General features: G+C 42.9%; 1 protein-coding gene across 3 annotated transcripts; it reads right to left on the reverse strand.

Moving 5' to 3' along the window:
- Positions 1 to 567: 567 nt before the first annotated feature.
- psip1b (PC4 and SFRS1 interacting protein 1b) lies at positions 568 to 14,152 on the reverse strand. Of its 3 annotated transcripts, XM_077498666.1 has the most exons (13): positions 13,986 to 14,152; positions 13,509 to 13,616; positions 12,533 to 12,597; positions 12,275 to 12,410; positions 10,821 to 11,393; positions 10,143 to 10,295; positions 9,477 to 9,551; positions 6,053 to 9,217; positions 5,876 to 5,985; positions 5,051 to 5,792; positions 3,516 to 3,617; positions 1,201 to 1,426; positions 568 to 1,133 (listed from the first exon to the last, which is right to left on the reverse strand). In XM_077498666.1, the coding sequence occupies exons 2-13, from the start codon at positions 13,584 to 13,586 to the stop codon at positions 1,126 to 1,128; spliced, it is 5,433 nt and encodes a 1,810-aa protein (XP_077354792.1). In that variant the 5' UTR covers positions 13,587 to 13,616; positions 13,986 to 14,152; the 3' UTR covers positions 568 to 1,125. The 3 variants fall into 3 exon arrangements, with proteins under 3 accessions (XP_077354792.1, XP_077354793.1, XP_077354794.1); XM_077498667.1 differs by lacking the exon at positions 9,477 to 9,551; XM_077498668.1 differs by lacking the exons at positions 10,143 to 10,295; positions 10,821 to 11,393; positions 12,275 to 12,410; ... (1 more) ...; positions 13,509 to 13,616; positions 13,986 to 14,152 and adding an exon at positions 10,035 to 10,093.
- Between the last annotated feature and the right edge of the window lie 139 nt (positions 14,153 to 14,291).

The raw sequence follows: 14,291 nt of genomic DNA on the forward strand, positions 1-14,291 counted from the left end.
ATTGTTGTTTTCCAGAGCAGGTAAATAGTATACGTCTGCTTTCTCCTTCGCTCTGCGGTTTATTCTTAAATTCAAACAGTGGATCCCCGTTATTTGTTGAATTAAATGCATTGATTTTTGTCTTTTTAAACCCCCTCAAAATTCTTCAAAATGCTGATAATTGGCCAATATGCACTTTTGGGGGGGTTGGGTTGACAACATTAAAAACTATTGTAAAATCTTCTGTGGATCTGCAGTTAGAAAACTGCAAGTACGCGGGGGTCCACTGTACATGTAGGTCACCCAAGACTCTAAATCAGGGGGTTAGCCACGTCACCAACCTTCTTGGAACTGAAAGCTACTTCTTGGGTATTTAAAAGGTTCGTTTAAAAGTTCGACACCAACCTCCTAAATAAATTTGCTTAAATTCCCCTAAATTATACATTATATCCATCGGTTTGAAGACTCTTCAATCGTTTACATTTTTCACATGATCACTTTTACAAAAGGGGAGGGGCTTCACTTAGGGGCACACAATAGATGGATGTTACCCAAAATTATAAGCATCGACTCCAGATCAAGCAGATGTCCATTGTAAAATTTTATTTCATGTAAGTGGCCAATAATATTTAAAAGAAAAAGGGGGTCAGTCACTTGTGCCTCACTCGCCTTTACCAACCCCACATAGAGAAGCATCACACGAGGTAGTTACAAAACAGTTATTAAAAAAAAATCCACATAGGCGTACAGTGATGTGATTGTGAGTTCCGATATCATCTCACTTGGCAGTCATGTATTGCCTCAATGAGAAACAGAGCGTGATTGAGTACAGCTGGTTTATTGACAGATGGCAAGGGTGGCTGTATTCATTCAAAAGTTCCTGTACAACAGCATACTTGAGAGACTAATCAAAAACATCAAAACCTTGTGTTAAAACAAATCCGATCAGAAACGCCTGACTAATGTTCAGGGGGACCTTCCTCAACTACGGAAGGCGTATAACGGAGACAAGTTGGGCGTGAACGTGAATAAATACAAATGTCCGATCAAGACTAAAATCTTGTTTCAGTTCAAGTTTCCATGGGAATTGTGCGGACGTGGATCAGTCACATCCAGCTCACGCAGTCGACTTCTTCATGTTCGAAGCTAGTCCACTGCAAACGAGACGCGGAGATGATTATTTGCTTAAATGGCACAAGAGCGGATTTGTGAATAGCAAACCTGAAGTAGCGACGTTTTTGTGGACCTCCTCTTCCTCGCCTGCCGCCACCCTTTCGATCTTCTGGCAACGCACCGCCTCCTCGCGCTCCTTCTCTTCGAGTAGCGTGCGCAGGAAGGCAGCGCTCACAACCTCTTCGCCCTCGCCGAGGAGGAAGACGTTCTTGAAGCGGTTGTACAACATGGCCGCCTTGTCCATGATGTCCTGGTTGGCGCGGTACAAGCGCATCTGCGGGAAAACCGATCAGCGTTTGCGACTCGTTTCAAAAGTATAAACTTTGGATCAACCCCACTCATAGTCGACCCTCGGACCGATTTACTGTAACAATCAGCAAATGAACACCATGGAATGTAAACCCATGTTACATACTCGCATTCAAAAATGTTGGCAAATCCCACAGTGATCAAAGAAATAACTTTCATCTGGCAAAATAATATCACTTTCTAATGAAAGTTAACCGATGAAAAACACACATTATCATACTTTTAAATTGTGATTCAGCAGCATTATTTAAAAAAAAAAAAAAAGGCAAAAAAAATAAACAAGTCTGTTTAAGTTTTAGTCATAATTTAGTCATCTGAATGTATTTTCGTTTTATCCAACAAAAAATAAGAGCAATATTAGTCGACTAAATTAACAATTTAGTGGATATTTTCCTTCAGAATACATTTAAACTTTTATATAGAAAATTATAATACACCTATTTGTAAATTATAGTTTAACATGCAAGACATTTAATACGATGGTGTCTTTATTGTTTCAATGAAACATGTTGAACTGACAATAATATTTTAGTTTTCACCTAAATAAAACAAAAGTGCATAATTGCTTGAGATTAAAGAGATACTTCACTTATTTAGTCCATTATAGCAATAAAAAAATTCTATTTTGTCTCTAATTTGATATTTTCATTATTTTTCACATACTATTAGAACCGGTAACCAATCACAGCTCACCTGTTATCGAGGTTTGGTCATGTGACATTCACAAGCTGAACTGTGATTGGTTACCTGAGCCCTTGTGATGTCATTTTCAGTCGACAGCAAGTTGCAAAATGTGTTTTTAAAAGGTACTAATTGTACATGAAAAATAATGAAAATATCAAATTTATTATAGGCAAAATATTAATGTTTGATTGCCAAACATGGCTAAATAAGTAAAGTATCCCTTTAATCTTACAGCTGGAAAACAAATGTAAACATGTTTGAACATTAAATAAAGTGTGAATTGTCGTCACTGTGTTTTCATTTTTCGTTTTAGTCATTGACGAAATTGTCAATATTAGTTTTTGTTATGGTCTACTCTCGAATCTCAATTAATGGCTTCTATTTTAGTTTTTTTTTAATTTTCACCTGGGAAAAAAAAATTGTGACGAAAATTTTTCGCCAATGAAATCATCACTGATTGGATCTTAACTAACCAATCACAATTTCATTTGCAAGATGTTCATGCTAAAAATGTTGCATATAAGTTTTAGAAGTTTACGACAGGTTACAGCCATATTATTCTGGCGCCCACTATAACAACTAAAAAACATGAGGAAAAAAAAAATCCATTGTTCTTCTGTGGCGGAAAAAAGTCAAAATCAGCAAAAATAAATACATTTTCCGCAGCAGAAAAAAATGTGGGCTAAAATGTTCAACTATTTTTTTTTTTCCACACAAAGAGGTGAACCCCACCCTATCTTGGCTTGTTGAGCAATTCATAGAAGCTCCTTTTATACCCAATCATGGAGCCCCACCTGTTCCCAATTAACATGTTCACCTGTGGGATGGTCCAAACGGGTGTTTGATGAGCATTCATCAACTTTCTCAGTTTTTTTTTTGTTTTTTTTTGCCATCTGTCCCAGCTTTTGATCATAAAATTTCAAGCAATTATTTGCTAAAAACAATACAGTTGATCAGTTTGAACATAAATAATGGTGAGATTTCCACACTTTATTCAATTTTAAAATGTACATTCAAGTTCAAGGATACATGACCACCTCCAAGCAATTTCATGTTCCCATGACTGCACATATTATTCAGAGACGTTAAGATCCCAGGACGCAGAAGGAAAATTGATCACAAATTGAAAAGATGGATAATGTGAAGAGCCCAGAACATCCTCCAAAGACATTAAAAATGGAACTCCAAGGTCAGATCGCACCATCCATCTGTTGTTCGAGCCATAATATGGCAAAACGCACAACTTCAAAATCTTAGTATTTTTATTTCAAGACTTCTTTGTTTTACTCGTGACGATGAGGTATTGCAATACTTTTGTAGGATTGCTACCCTTTTGGCGACGCATCAGCAGCAGGTGAGTGTACACTTACCTTCCTGAGAGTGGAGACGAGCTCGCTGTGCCTCTGGACATGCTGCGATGTCACGTAGATGCTGCTGAGCTGATCCAATGCCGCCAGACACTTGGCAACATCCTGACGCCACAAACCAAAATGTAAGCAATGCGTGCGTGCGCTGGGGTTATACAGATTACACGGTAGTCGGTCATTTTACTTTTACTTCTTTAAATTCACAGAGTTGTATGTTGTTTTCATAGCAAGTTTTTATTTTTTGAAAATGCTTTATTTTTTTTACATATAATTTTTTTAAATTAGTTTTTCGTATTCGTTGTTTTTTATCTATATATGGATGGATTATTTGTCGAGTGCAATAAAGAGAAAATGTCATTAAGAATTGTGTAAACTGCAATTCCCGAATGAGTGCATTCAATTTGAAATAGTGTAATCAAAATAAACACTTTGGCATGGCAGTTTGCATTTTTACAAAGTTGCACTGCATTGAAAGGCAAAACTGCAAATGTTGATATATATCCACACTCGTGTTAATTTCATCGACAAAAACTGAACAAAAATAACTTTGTCAATGCACATTTTTCACCAGACTAGTAGCCACTGTAATTGTGTCAAGTTGCTTTTCCATCAAAAAATGAGTTTTATGTCAAATATAATCTGCTGACAAAAAAAATTACAGGGGTAAAATGGTTGTCCTGACTAAAACTACACTAAAACGTTGACAATTTTTGTTGACTAAAACAAGACGAATAAAATGTTTTCTTGGACTAAAATAAAGATTAAAATGCTAAAGCTATAGTCGACTAAAAATTGACTAAATAAAAATGGGATGAGATTGACTAACTATGATAAAAACTAATAAGCGTGACTGAAATTGAACTGAAACTGAGGCTAAATTTAACAATGGCAGACAAAATTAACACTAATCCACACCCTTTTGGTGGTACACTGGCGTTTATGTGGCAGAGCTGCCAAATGTATGGAATCATTACGCCTGGAACATTTTGGAATGTATTTTTATATTTTAACTCATTTGCTCCCAAAAACGTTCTATTTTAAATGTTTTAAGTGTCCCAAAGAAGTATTTATACGTTGTTTTTTTTTGTTTTTTTTTGTTTTTTTATATGCTAGAGCATACAGATGGCTTTGATGCAGCATCTCAACTGCAAAGCACGGGTGAAGCAATAGTAGTAACTACAACAACGGCCAGCAGGTGGTAGCAGAGTATAAGAGTTAAAACAATGTTAAAATAAGCTGATTTCCCCACAGTTCTAAGCAGATTTGTGAATAATGATGAAACTTAGCTATATTCTAATGCTAATTGCTGAAAGACAGGAACAGATAGAAATTTACTTTTTTTTTTCCTGATGAAAGAAAAGACTAATCTTTCTTTTGGTAGATTCCATGTTTTTATAGCAATAGAACACTATTCTGTAGGCCTTGCAAAATCAGTCAAAATCCAGTAAAACAGCCAGGAGTGAAGGGGGTTGCTTCAGTGAAAATGGCTGGGGGCGAATGAGTTAAATAAATGCACTTAGTAAAGTATAACCTCTTACCGGGTTGTCGCTCTTGAGTGAGATGCGGATGTCTCCGTGAATTCTGTGCAGGGTTGAATCGGTCAGCGTCAAGTTCACGTTCTTCTTCTGCTCCTCTAGGTGGCAGTGGTGGTTATTCTCTAACTCTGCCGCTCTGGAGACGCAACTTTGCTTGTTCTCCTCGGCGGCCGCGGTTACTTTACGGCTCCTTCCGCCACTTTGCGGCTTTGCGAGATTCGCCGGAGTGCCGCCATCCTTCTGCAGTTCGTTTTTTTCCCTCTTGTCATCAGTTGCGGTTTTGCCCGCCTTCCCGGCGACTTTCTCATCGCGGCGTTTCGTTGCGGCTTTCTCGTCGTCCGTCAACACTCGTTCCAGCTTCCTCTCCTCCTCTGAGCTTCGGTCCGCCGTCTTGTCTGGGCTTGTCGCCATCGTCGTGGTCGTCGTGGTAGCCGACTTCCTCTCCTCATCCTCCAGTGGCAGCGTAGCTCCGCCCATCATTGTCTTCACTTGAACCTTGGTGGTTGCTTTCACGATTTTTCCGATCAACTTTGGCGCATCTTTCTTTTGGAGCTCGTCCGGATGCGGCTCCGAAGTTTCTTTGACTTTGACATCGGTTTGGCTTGCCGTCGGATTTTCGTCTCGGTTTACCGTGATAGGCAGACTTGCCGTCGCCGCCACATGGATACTTTTCTTTCTAATGTTGGATTCTTTGAGCATCTTTGGGGCCCTGGTCCGCTTCGTCCTAGCTCTGATGGCTGCTTTTCTGTAAAGACAAGAAGTCGACAGGTCACACGTGGTCACGGGGGTGTCTTTGAGAGCCCCCTTCGACGTCTTGGTTGGTCTCACGTGATGCTCTTGGTCCCCGCCTCCCTCCTCTTGCCGCCCCTCGTGGCCTTCAGCAGACCTCGCAGCGATTTCAGGACGCTCTCCCTCTTCGCTGCCAGTCGCCGCTGGCGCTACGGAGAAACGGCGTTATCAGTTCAGAAGAAACACGAAGAACAAAGCAAGAACAAGAAGCCTCACCTCATCTTCTTTGTCGCTTGCTTCTTTGGCTCGGATGCCTTCTTTCACCTCCATGGACATCCTCCCTCCCTCCCTTGTGTCCTCTTTCCTTGACCTCCTCTTTTTCTCCACCGTCACCTCATCCTTCCTCCTCTTTGTGTCACTTTTCAGGCTCACTCTTCTGGCTCTCTTCTTGCTGCCATCACCGTCTTGTTGCGGGTCCACTCTGGTCGTCTCCATCCATTGCTCCTTCAGCGTCCGTCTTTTTCCTGCAGGCTTTGTCATGACCTCAGGCTTTCCTTCCTTGCTTCCTACTGGCTTGGTCTTCTCATTTTCCGCTTCTCTTCTCTTCCTCTTCTGTCTGATCAGTGTGGACACCTTTATCATGACCTTTGTCTTTCTTTCCTCGCCTCCTGCCGGCTTGTGGTCCTCTTTTTTGCCTTTTTTTGGCTTCGTCTTATCTCCTGTGCTAGGTGACTCCGTCATCACTTTGGTCTTCCCTTCTTGGCTGTGTGTTGTCTCTTCTGCCATCACAATCTTTCCTTGCACACTTTCTCGCTGCTTGGTCTCCCCCTTTTCTACTTCTTGTGTTTTCCTCTTCTCTCCTCGGCTAGGTGTTGATATTGTGACCTTCGTCTTTCCTTCTTCGCCTCCTACATATTTGGCCTCCCCTTTTTCTCCTTCTATTGTCATCTTATCTCCTCGGCCAGGTGTTGACTCCTCCGTCGTCACCTTTGTCTTTCCTTGCTCTCCTGCTGCCTGCTTGGTCTCCTCCCTTTCTTTTCTCTTCTTCTTCGCTTCTTGGCTGTGTGTTGTCTCTTCTGCTGTCACCTCGATCTTTCCTTCCACACTTTCTGCCTGCTTGGTCTCGGCCTTTTCTACTTCTTGTGCTTTCCTCTTCTCTCCTCGGCTAGGTGTTGATATTGTGACCTTCGTCTTTCCTTCTTTGCCACCTGCCTGCTTGGTCGCCTCCTTTTCTCCTTCTATTGTCTTCGTCTTATCTCCTCGGCCAGGTGTTGACTCCTCCGTCGTCACCTTTGTCTTTTCTTGCTCTCCTGCTGCCTGCTTGGTCTCCTCCCTTTCTTTTCTCTTCTTCTTCCCTTCTTGGCTGTGTGTTGACTCTTCTGCTGTCCCAGTCTTTCCTTCCACACTTTCTGCCTGCTTGGTCTCCCCCTTTTCCACTTCTTGTGCTTTCCTCTTCTCTCCTCGGCCAGGTGTTGACTCCTCCGTCGTCACCTGTGTTTTTCCTTGCTCTCCTGCTGCCTGTGTGGTCTCCTCCCTTTCTTTTGCCTTCTTCCCTTCTTCGATGTGTGTTGTCACCTCGATCTTTCCTTGCACACTTTCTGCCTGCTTGGTCTCCCCCTTTTCCACTCCTTTTGCTTTCCTCTTCTCTCCTCGGCTAGGTGTTGATATTGTGACCTTCGTCTTTCCTTTCTTTCCTCCTGCCTGCTTGGTCGCCTCCTTTTCTCCTTCTATTGTCGTCTTATCTCCTCGGCCAGGTGTTGACTCCTCCGTCGTCACCTTTGTCTTTCCTTGCTCTCCTGCTGCCCGCGTGGTCTCCTGGCTTTCTTTTCTGTTCATCTTCGCTTCTTGGCTGAGTGTTGACTCTTCTGCCATCACATCACTCTCTCTTGCCACACTTTCTGCCTGCTTGGTCTCGTCCTTTTCCACCTCTTTTGCCTTCCTCTTCTCTCCTCGGCTAGGTGTTGACATTTCTATCATGAGCTTCATCTTTCTTTCCTTACCACCTGCCTGCTTGGTCTCCTTCCTTTCTTTTGTCTTCCCTTCCTGGCTATGTGTTGACTCCTCTGTCGTCATCGCAATCATTCCTTCTACACTTCCTGCCTGCTTGATCTCCTCTTTTTCATTGTCATTTGTTTTTGACTTCTCTTTTCGGCTAGGTATTGACACATCAATTGTCACCTTTGTCTTTCCTTCATCGCATCCTGCCTCCTTTTCTCCTTGTTTTGTTTTCGTTTTCTCACCTCGATTAGGCACCGACTCCTCCACCGTGAACTTTCCTTCCTCTCCTGCTGCCTGCTTGGTCTCCTCCCATTCTTTCCTCTTTGTCTTCTCTTCTCGACTATGTGTTGACTCTTGTGTCGTCACCTCAATCTTTCCTTTCACACTGCCTGCCTGCTTGGTCTCCCGCTTTTCTATTTCTTTTGTCTTCATCTTCTCTCCTTGGCTAGGTGTTCGCTGCTCCATCATGACCTTCATCTTTCCTTCCTTGCCTCCTGCCTGTTTTGTCTCTACTTTTCTACCTTCATTTGTCTTCGACTTCTCTTCTTGGCTAGGTGTTGACTCCTCCATGGTCACTTTTGTCTTTCCTTCCACACTTCCTGCCTGCTTGCTTTCCTCCCTTTCTTTTCCTTTTATCATCCCTTCTCGGCTCGGTGTTGGTTCCTGGGTTGTCAATTTAGTCTTTCCTTCTTTGTCTCCTGCCTGCTTGGTCTCCTCCTTTTCTCCTTCTTTCATCTTCATCTTCTCTCCTTGGCTTGGTGTAGACTCCTTCGGTTTTGTCGTTCCTTCCTTACCAGCAGCCTGCTTGGTCTCCTCCCTTTCTTCCTTCCTTGTCTTCCCTCCTCGACTAGGTGTTGATTCCTTTGTACTCGCTTCCGTCTTTCCTTCCTCAAATCTCTTTTGCTTGGCCTCCTCTTTTTCCTCTTCCTTTTTCTTTCCTCCTCGGCGAGGTGCTGTCGCTATCGTCACCTCCGTCTTCCCTTTCTCACCTCCTACCTGCTTCGTATCTTCCTTTCTCTTCCTCTTCCTCTTCCCTCCTCGGCTCAATGCCGACTCCTCCGTTGTCTCCACCATCTTTCGTTTCCCGGCTCCTTGCTGCTTTATCTTTTCCTTTTCCTCTTCTATCCACCTTCTCTTCCTTCCTCTGCTAGGTGTTGAGTCCTCTGTTGTAATCTCTGTCTTTCCTTTCTCTCTTCCTTCCTGCTCGGTGTCCCCCTTTTCACCTTTTTCCTTCTGTTTCTCTGCTCGGCCAGATGTTGACTCCGCCATCATTGCCACCACCTCATGCTCCTTGTTTGTTCTGCCCTTACTAAGACTGGACGTTTGTGTCGGAGCAGGTTGGGCCTGATCAGCTGTTCTTGGAGCACTGCAGGATTCCGGTGGTATGTTTGTGGTAGCGGGACACGGGACATCGTCTGTCTTCTCAGGCTGCTCAATTGGGACCTGCCAAGACAAAAAGAAAGCAGACTTTGATTTGCCGCACAATAGTCCCACCCAAAGGCTTCTGATTAAAAAAAAAAACAACAACAACAGACTATGGGGAGAGAAATGAGCAAAACAACGTAAAGCAACAAGTCAATAAACTTTGTTGATTGTTGAATTGCCTGTACCCACATGAGCCCAAAATGTGAATACTTTTGCCACCTGTGGTTGCAATTTGAAATCTGTGAGTAGCCAAGGCAACAAAGTACAAAGTTGGTACCTCGCTCTTCTTCTCTAAGCTGGTTTTCTTTGGCCGCCCTCGTCCCCTCTTCACCACAGGCGTCGATGTGGACGTCTGTGTGGAGTAGGGGTGTTAAAAAAAAACTATTCGGCAATATATCGCAATATAACAGCACGCAATTCTCGAATTGATTCAATAGGTGGCCGAATCGATTTTTAAACATCCATTTTTGATGGAAAAATATTCAACAAAACGTCTTATTTATGGTTAGAGTTCTCTCCTTAAGCATGGAAAAATGTTATATTAATGGAACATTAAGCCTTAATATTTTATTTCAATGCTGTTCAAACATGAAACTCTCTGTTCAATACAGTGGCTCACAGTTACAAGGCTGAAGTTTCAGATAAATAATACATTTTCATACAAATCTTACAGTGTGCAAGTTTAATGACTAGTATTTTCTAAATTTGAGTAAAAAAATAAATAAATCGCAACAATCAACTTATAAATTCGTATTGGGATTAATCGGTATTGAATCGAAACGTGACCTATGAATCGTGATACGAATCGAATCGTCAGGTACAAGGCAATTCAAACCCCTAGTGTGGAGGCACCGTCTTCTGGCATGCAAGCTTTCTGTGACGTTCCGAGGTCATCTGTTAGGACTGGCACAGAAGGTGTAGACGGATCGCCCGACTTGCTCACCGGCTTTCTCGCGGTTGCCAACTTGTCGCTCTTTGTGCCAGGAGAGGGACCATCTGGGGTCTTTGCGTTGATGCATTTGACCACGCATGGCTTCAGTCGCAGCGTGCTTGCTGTCACCTGCATGCTGCTCGTTGCTGTCTGGACTTCTTCAGCCTAGCAGACCAAAGCAGTGGAAACAGTTGCAAAGACAGTCAACATGAACGCAATTAGGAATACAGTGAACCCCTGCTGATTCGCAAATGGCAAATTACTCTGGTTTTTTTTTCCCTCTCCATTGAAATTTGGGGGCAGTCACCACCTAATTCCGGGCTGCCCCAGCATGAAAACCTCTGAAATCATGCAACGTGTCATCTGAACAGTGTTTTGAACAGCAATTGTTTAGAACAGGGGTAGGCAACCCTGGTCCTCGAGAGCTGTAATCCTGCGTGTTTTAGATGTCTCCCTCCTCCAACACAGGTGAGGATCATTATCAGGCTTCTGCAGAGCTTGCTGAAGCTCATTTGAATTCTGTGTTGCCTACCCCTGGTTTAGAATAACGACACAGGCCATGTCAAATGTTATTTTTAGTATATTCCTGAAAGTTCTCACTATTTACGTTATTCATGTCAGGTTCCGGTCCCACGTCTCCACCAATAGCAAGGGTTCCCTGTAGATTTTTTGTAATATGTACATGCCAACCTGTGGGATGGGACTCTTCTCTTCTGCCGAGGCTTTCCTCGACCGCCCTCGTCCCCGCGGCACCAGATGCGCCGATCTTCGAGTCTGTGGCGCAATGCCAAATTCCGGAGTGGAGGCTTCCTGCAGAGTCTGGATTTCCATTTGATTATCCTCTGTTTGTATTTGATCAGATGACCTGGATGAGGATCTTCTGCGAGTTGTAGTCTCAGTGTCCAATGCTGGCTGGCTGGAGTTGCTGGTCGCCAACTCGTTTGCGCCACCAATGGGACCGTGCGGGCTCTTAGCCGGGACACATTTGACCATACACCGCTTCAGGCACAATGCGCTGCTAGCAGTGCTAGCTGCCATAGACGCACCTTCCGCCTCAGCAGATGCTTTCGCAGTAATGACATTTGCATCTGTGTTTAGCCTTACATCTCTTGATTTTGCAGGTAAAGGTGGTGTGGCAGGTGAGCTTTTGGCTGCACCGCTTGTTTTTTCAGAGGCGGAAGCTGCTATTGCGGGTGCACCTTTGGCTGCAGAGGTTGTTTTAGAAGCGGCGGTTGGTTTTGCAGGTGTACTTTTGGCTGCAGACTGAGGGGACAAGCACAAAACAAAAACAAAAAAATGAAAACAGTTACTGTGGGGCAAAATTATTTTGTCAACAATAACTGATGAAATAAGTACAACTAAAATTATGACAACAGCTCCCAAAAGGCTTGCCGCCTCCACCCCTTTCTTCTGTTCATGCCCAGCATCATTTGTTTTTAAGACCGTTGTCAATGGGGTATACGCCACGGAAGAGGTGGGACTGTTTTTCCGGTTCGGTTTGCGACGTGTGGGCTGCGTCAAAAATACTTGTGCTTCCAACTTTGTGCCCCTGGGTTGCGCGTTCGCAACACGGACCGGAAATAAACTGATGTGCAAAATCACGTCCCGCCTCTTCCGTGGCATATACCCCATTGTCTTCCCCTGGCTTCATGAATTTACATTCCATTTTTCTGATTTTTTTTTTTTTTTTTTTTCCCCCTTCTCTTCCTGAATCACAGTCAAACGCTGGAGATCCGACCGGCATGGTGCCGGAATATTATCCCTGGATTTATGATACATGCATGTTTTGGCTCTTTTTTTTTTTTTTTTAATATCACCAACCTCCCCACAATATCGCGATAATTATCGTATCGTGACCATCATATCGTGATGGTCACGATATGATGGTATCATGATGTTTGGATCTCATTACAACCCTAACAAATTGAAATTGAAATTAAAGAAGAATTTCTTTATAAGTAAGCAGGTTTATACATAGGCTTAATAATAATAATAATAATAATAACAACAACAACAACAACAACAACAACAACAATAATAATAATAACAATAATAATAATCATAATGCCCCCTCTGTAACTTGTATTACTAAATGATCATATAGGTGTAGCGATAAGAGGACAATAATAGTAAAAGACACTTACTGTGGATTTCTTCCTAATTCCAGGTGTGTTCTGGATTTCCCACATGCCCTCGGAGAAGCCTTTGAGGCGTACGCCGCTGCCATACTTCAACTTGTTACCAGAGAACGGGACAACGTTTTCCGGTGTGAGGTGACCTCTTAAAAAAAATAATAATAAAAAAGAAGAAGAAGAGGCTGAGTCACTCAAGTTATTAGACAGAAACCCAATTGTGGTTTGGTGTGGCAAAAAGGAAGTGATGCCACAAGGAGACATACGTACATCTGATGGGTCCCGAAAAAGAAGACAGCGATTCGCTTCTTGTGCGCCTCATCGGGTTTACAGACCTACCAAGAATTACAAGTGAACAAATGAGGGCGCCCCAAAAAAATAAATAAATAAATTCTGTATGAAGGTTTTCAATTAGGGTTTTTCCTAAAAATCGTGAAGTGTTGCAGCACATTTGGAACATCTTTACCAGCTAAAAATGCACAAAGCGCCTCTCGTTCAACATTTAACAAGGAAACAGAGAGTTAGTTCTGCAAGAAGAGACTTAATTGCAGCGTCCATTCGTCCATGTTAGGTTTGTTTGTTTCCCCGGCGTCGGCATTTCCTGGTTTCTTTACAGCTGCGTATCCCGCCCTAAACACAATGTCGCTCTATGATTGGTCCTAATCACGGTTCAGACCGGTGGAAATCAATGAGCTTGGTACAAGATTAATTCTCCGGAGTTTGTGAACTCACAAATACCACAAGAATTCATTATTCGTTATTTTTGCCATAGAGGCAGAAAATAACATGAAAACACAGTCAAGAAATGTACAGGTACAGGTATACAAGTTAGGCCACGGACAAATTGACTGTCAATAGGCTCCTAGCGACTGAAGCCAGAGGGCAGTCGCTTACATTGCCACTTTTACTGACAACTGTTACAGTGTATGCCATGCAGCAGGTCAAAATTAAGTGTGTGTCCTGTGTATTTGCCATGTGTAATTTTTTTTTTAATTTTTATTTATTTGTTTTACTAAAACAACAAATGCACATGAACAGGACTGAGTCGTAATTACGAGTTTACTGTGGTAAGGTCCAGCATTCCTTAGCACGTGATGAAGGCAAGCTAAGTCAGTGATTTGGACACGGGCATGTGGAAAAGAAGTGACAGAAGTGACGTGATGTCATCAAATTCGCTCTTTGAAGACGCAGCTTTCGAATATCGACACAGCCTACGTGAGTTTGTGTGTGTCTGCGTGCGTGTTACCCTGGCAGGCCAGTGGGGGAAGCCCTTCATTTTGGCGAACACAAGGTCCCCGGTTTTAAACTGCTGCTTGCCCGGCATCGTGCTGCGTCAAAACGCCCCTGTATAATTCTAATATAGACAAGACATTTGGGAAGAAAAAAAAAAGGTCACGTTTTTGTTCACTATTCACATATATCATGAACCACAAGACAAATATTGTCGAGCCACACGCAAGTGTAGCCGTTTGGTATCAAATGGCCCATGCTCCACTGAACCAAGTGAACTAAAAGTGCTTCGAAGTGATTAGTGGTGATTAAAGAGAAGCAGGATTGGCGTGAAATGCATCACTAGCAAACAGCAAGCGAGGACATTGTTTACAAGCATACGAGCAATGATGCTAAATGGGACCGATTTGTCTCTCTTGGAGGATTTAAGAGTCAACTCAGCGTTGCGTTTAGTCGTCGGACGCGTGCTAAGACAGACGAAGGTTTTACTTACCCAGCAACTACGTTTGCTATCCGTATTATTAACTTATATTATCACCGCGGAAAGAGAAGACTCTCGCGCCACCGGAAGCTCACTGGTTACCATGCTACGTGTCACGTGACGGGGCAGAACAGAACTACCCCCATCACGTGACACGCAGTTGTCACCTCATTTCCGGCTGTTTCACCTTCCCGCGTTAATGGATCAAAGTTGAACGTGTAAATATTAAAATGGTTTTCGTGCTATTTTCGTTTTTTTCATCATAAATTTAATAATTAAAAAATCGAGTTAATATTAGTATTATTTTTAACACAAGAT

The sequence above is a fragment of the Festucalex cinctus genome, chromosome 16 (genome assembly GCF_051991245.1).
Source record: "Festucalex cinctus isolate MCC-2025b chromosome 16, RoL_Fcin_1.0, whole genome shotgun sequence".
Taxonomy (NCBI): domain Eukaryota; kingdom Metazoa; phylum Chordata; class Actinopteri; order Syngnathiformes; family Syngnathidae; genus Festucalex; species Festucalex cinctus.

Bases quoted from the DNA above. Each gene is read 5' to 3' on its own strand.
- psip1b (XM_077498666.1), bottom strand. From the start codon at position 13,586: ATGCCGGGCAAGCAGCAGTTTAAAACCGGGGACCTTGTGTTCGCCAAA. The intron at 9,218-9,476 runs GTACCAACTTTG...TTGTCTTGGCAG, and splicing joins GCTTAGAGAAGAAGAGCGAG to GTCCCAATTGAGCAGCCTGA. The intron at 1,427-3,515 runs GTAAGTGTACAC...GTTTTCCCGCAG, and splicing joins TCGTCTCCACTCTCAGGAAG to ATGCGCTTGTACCGCGCCAA.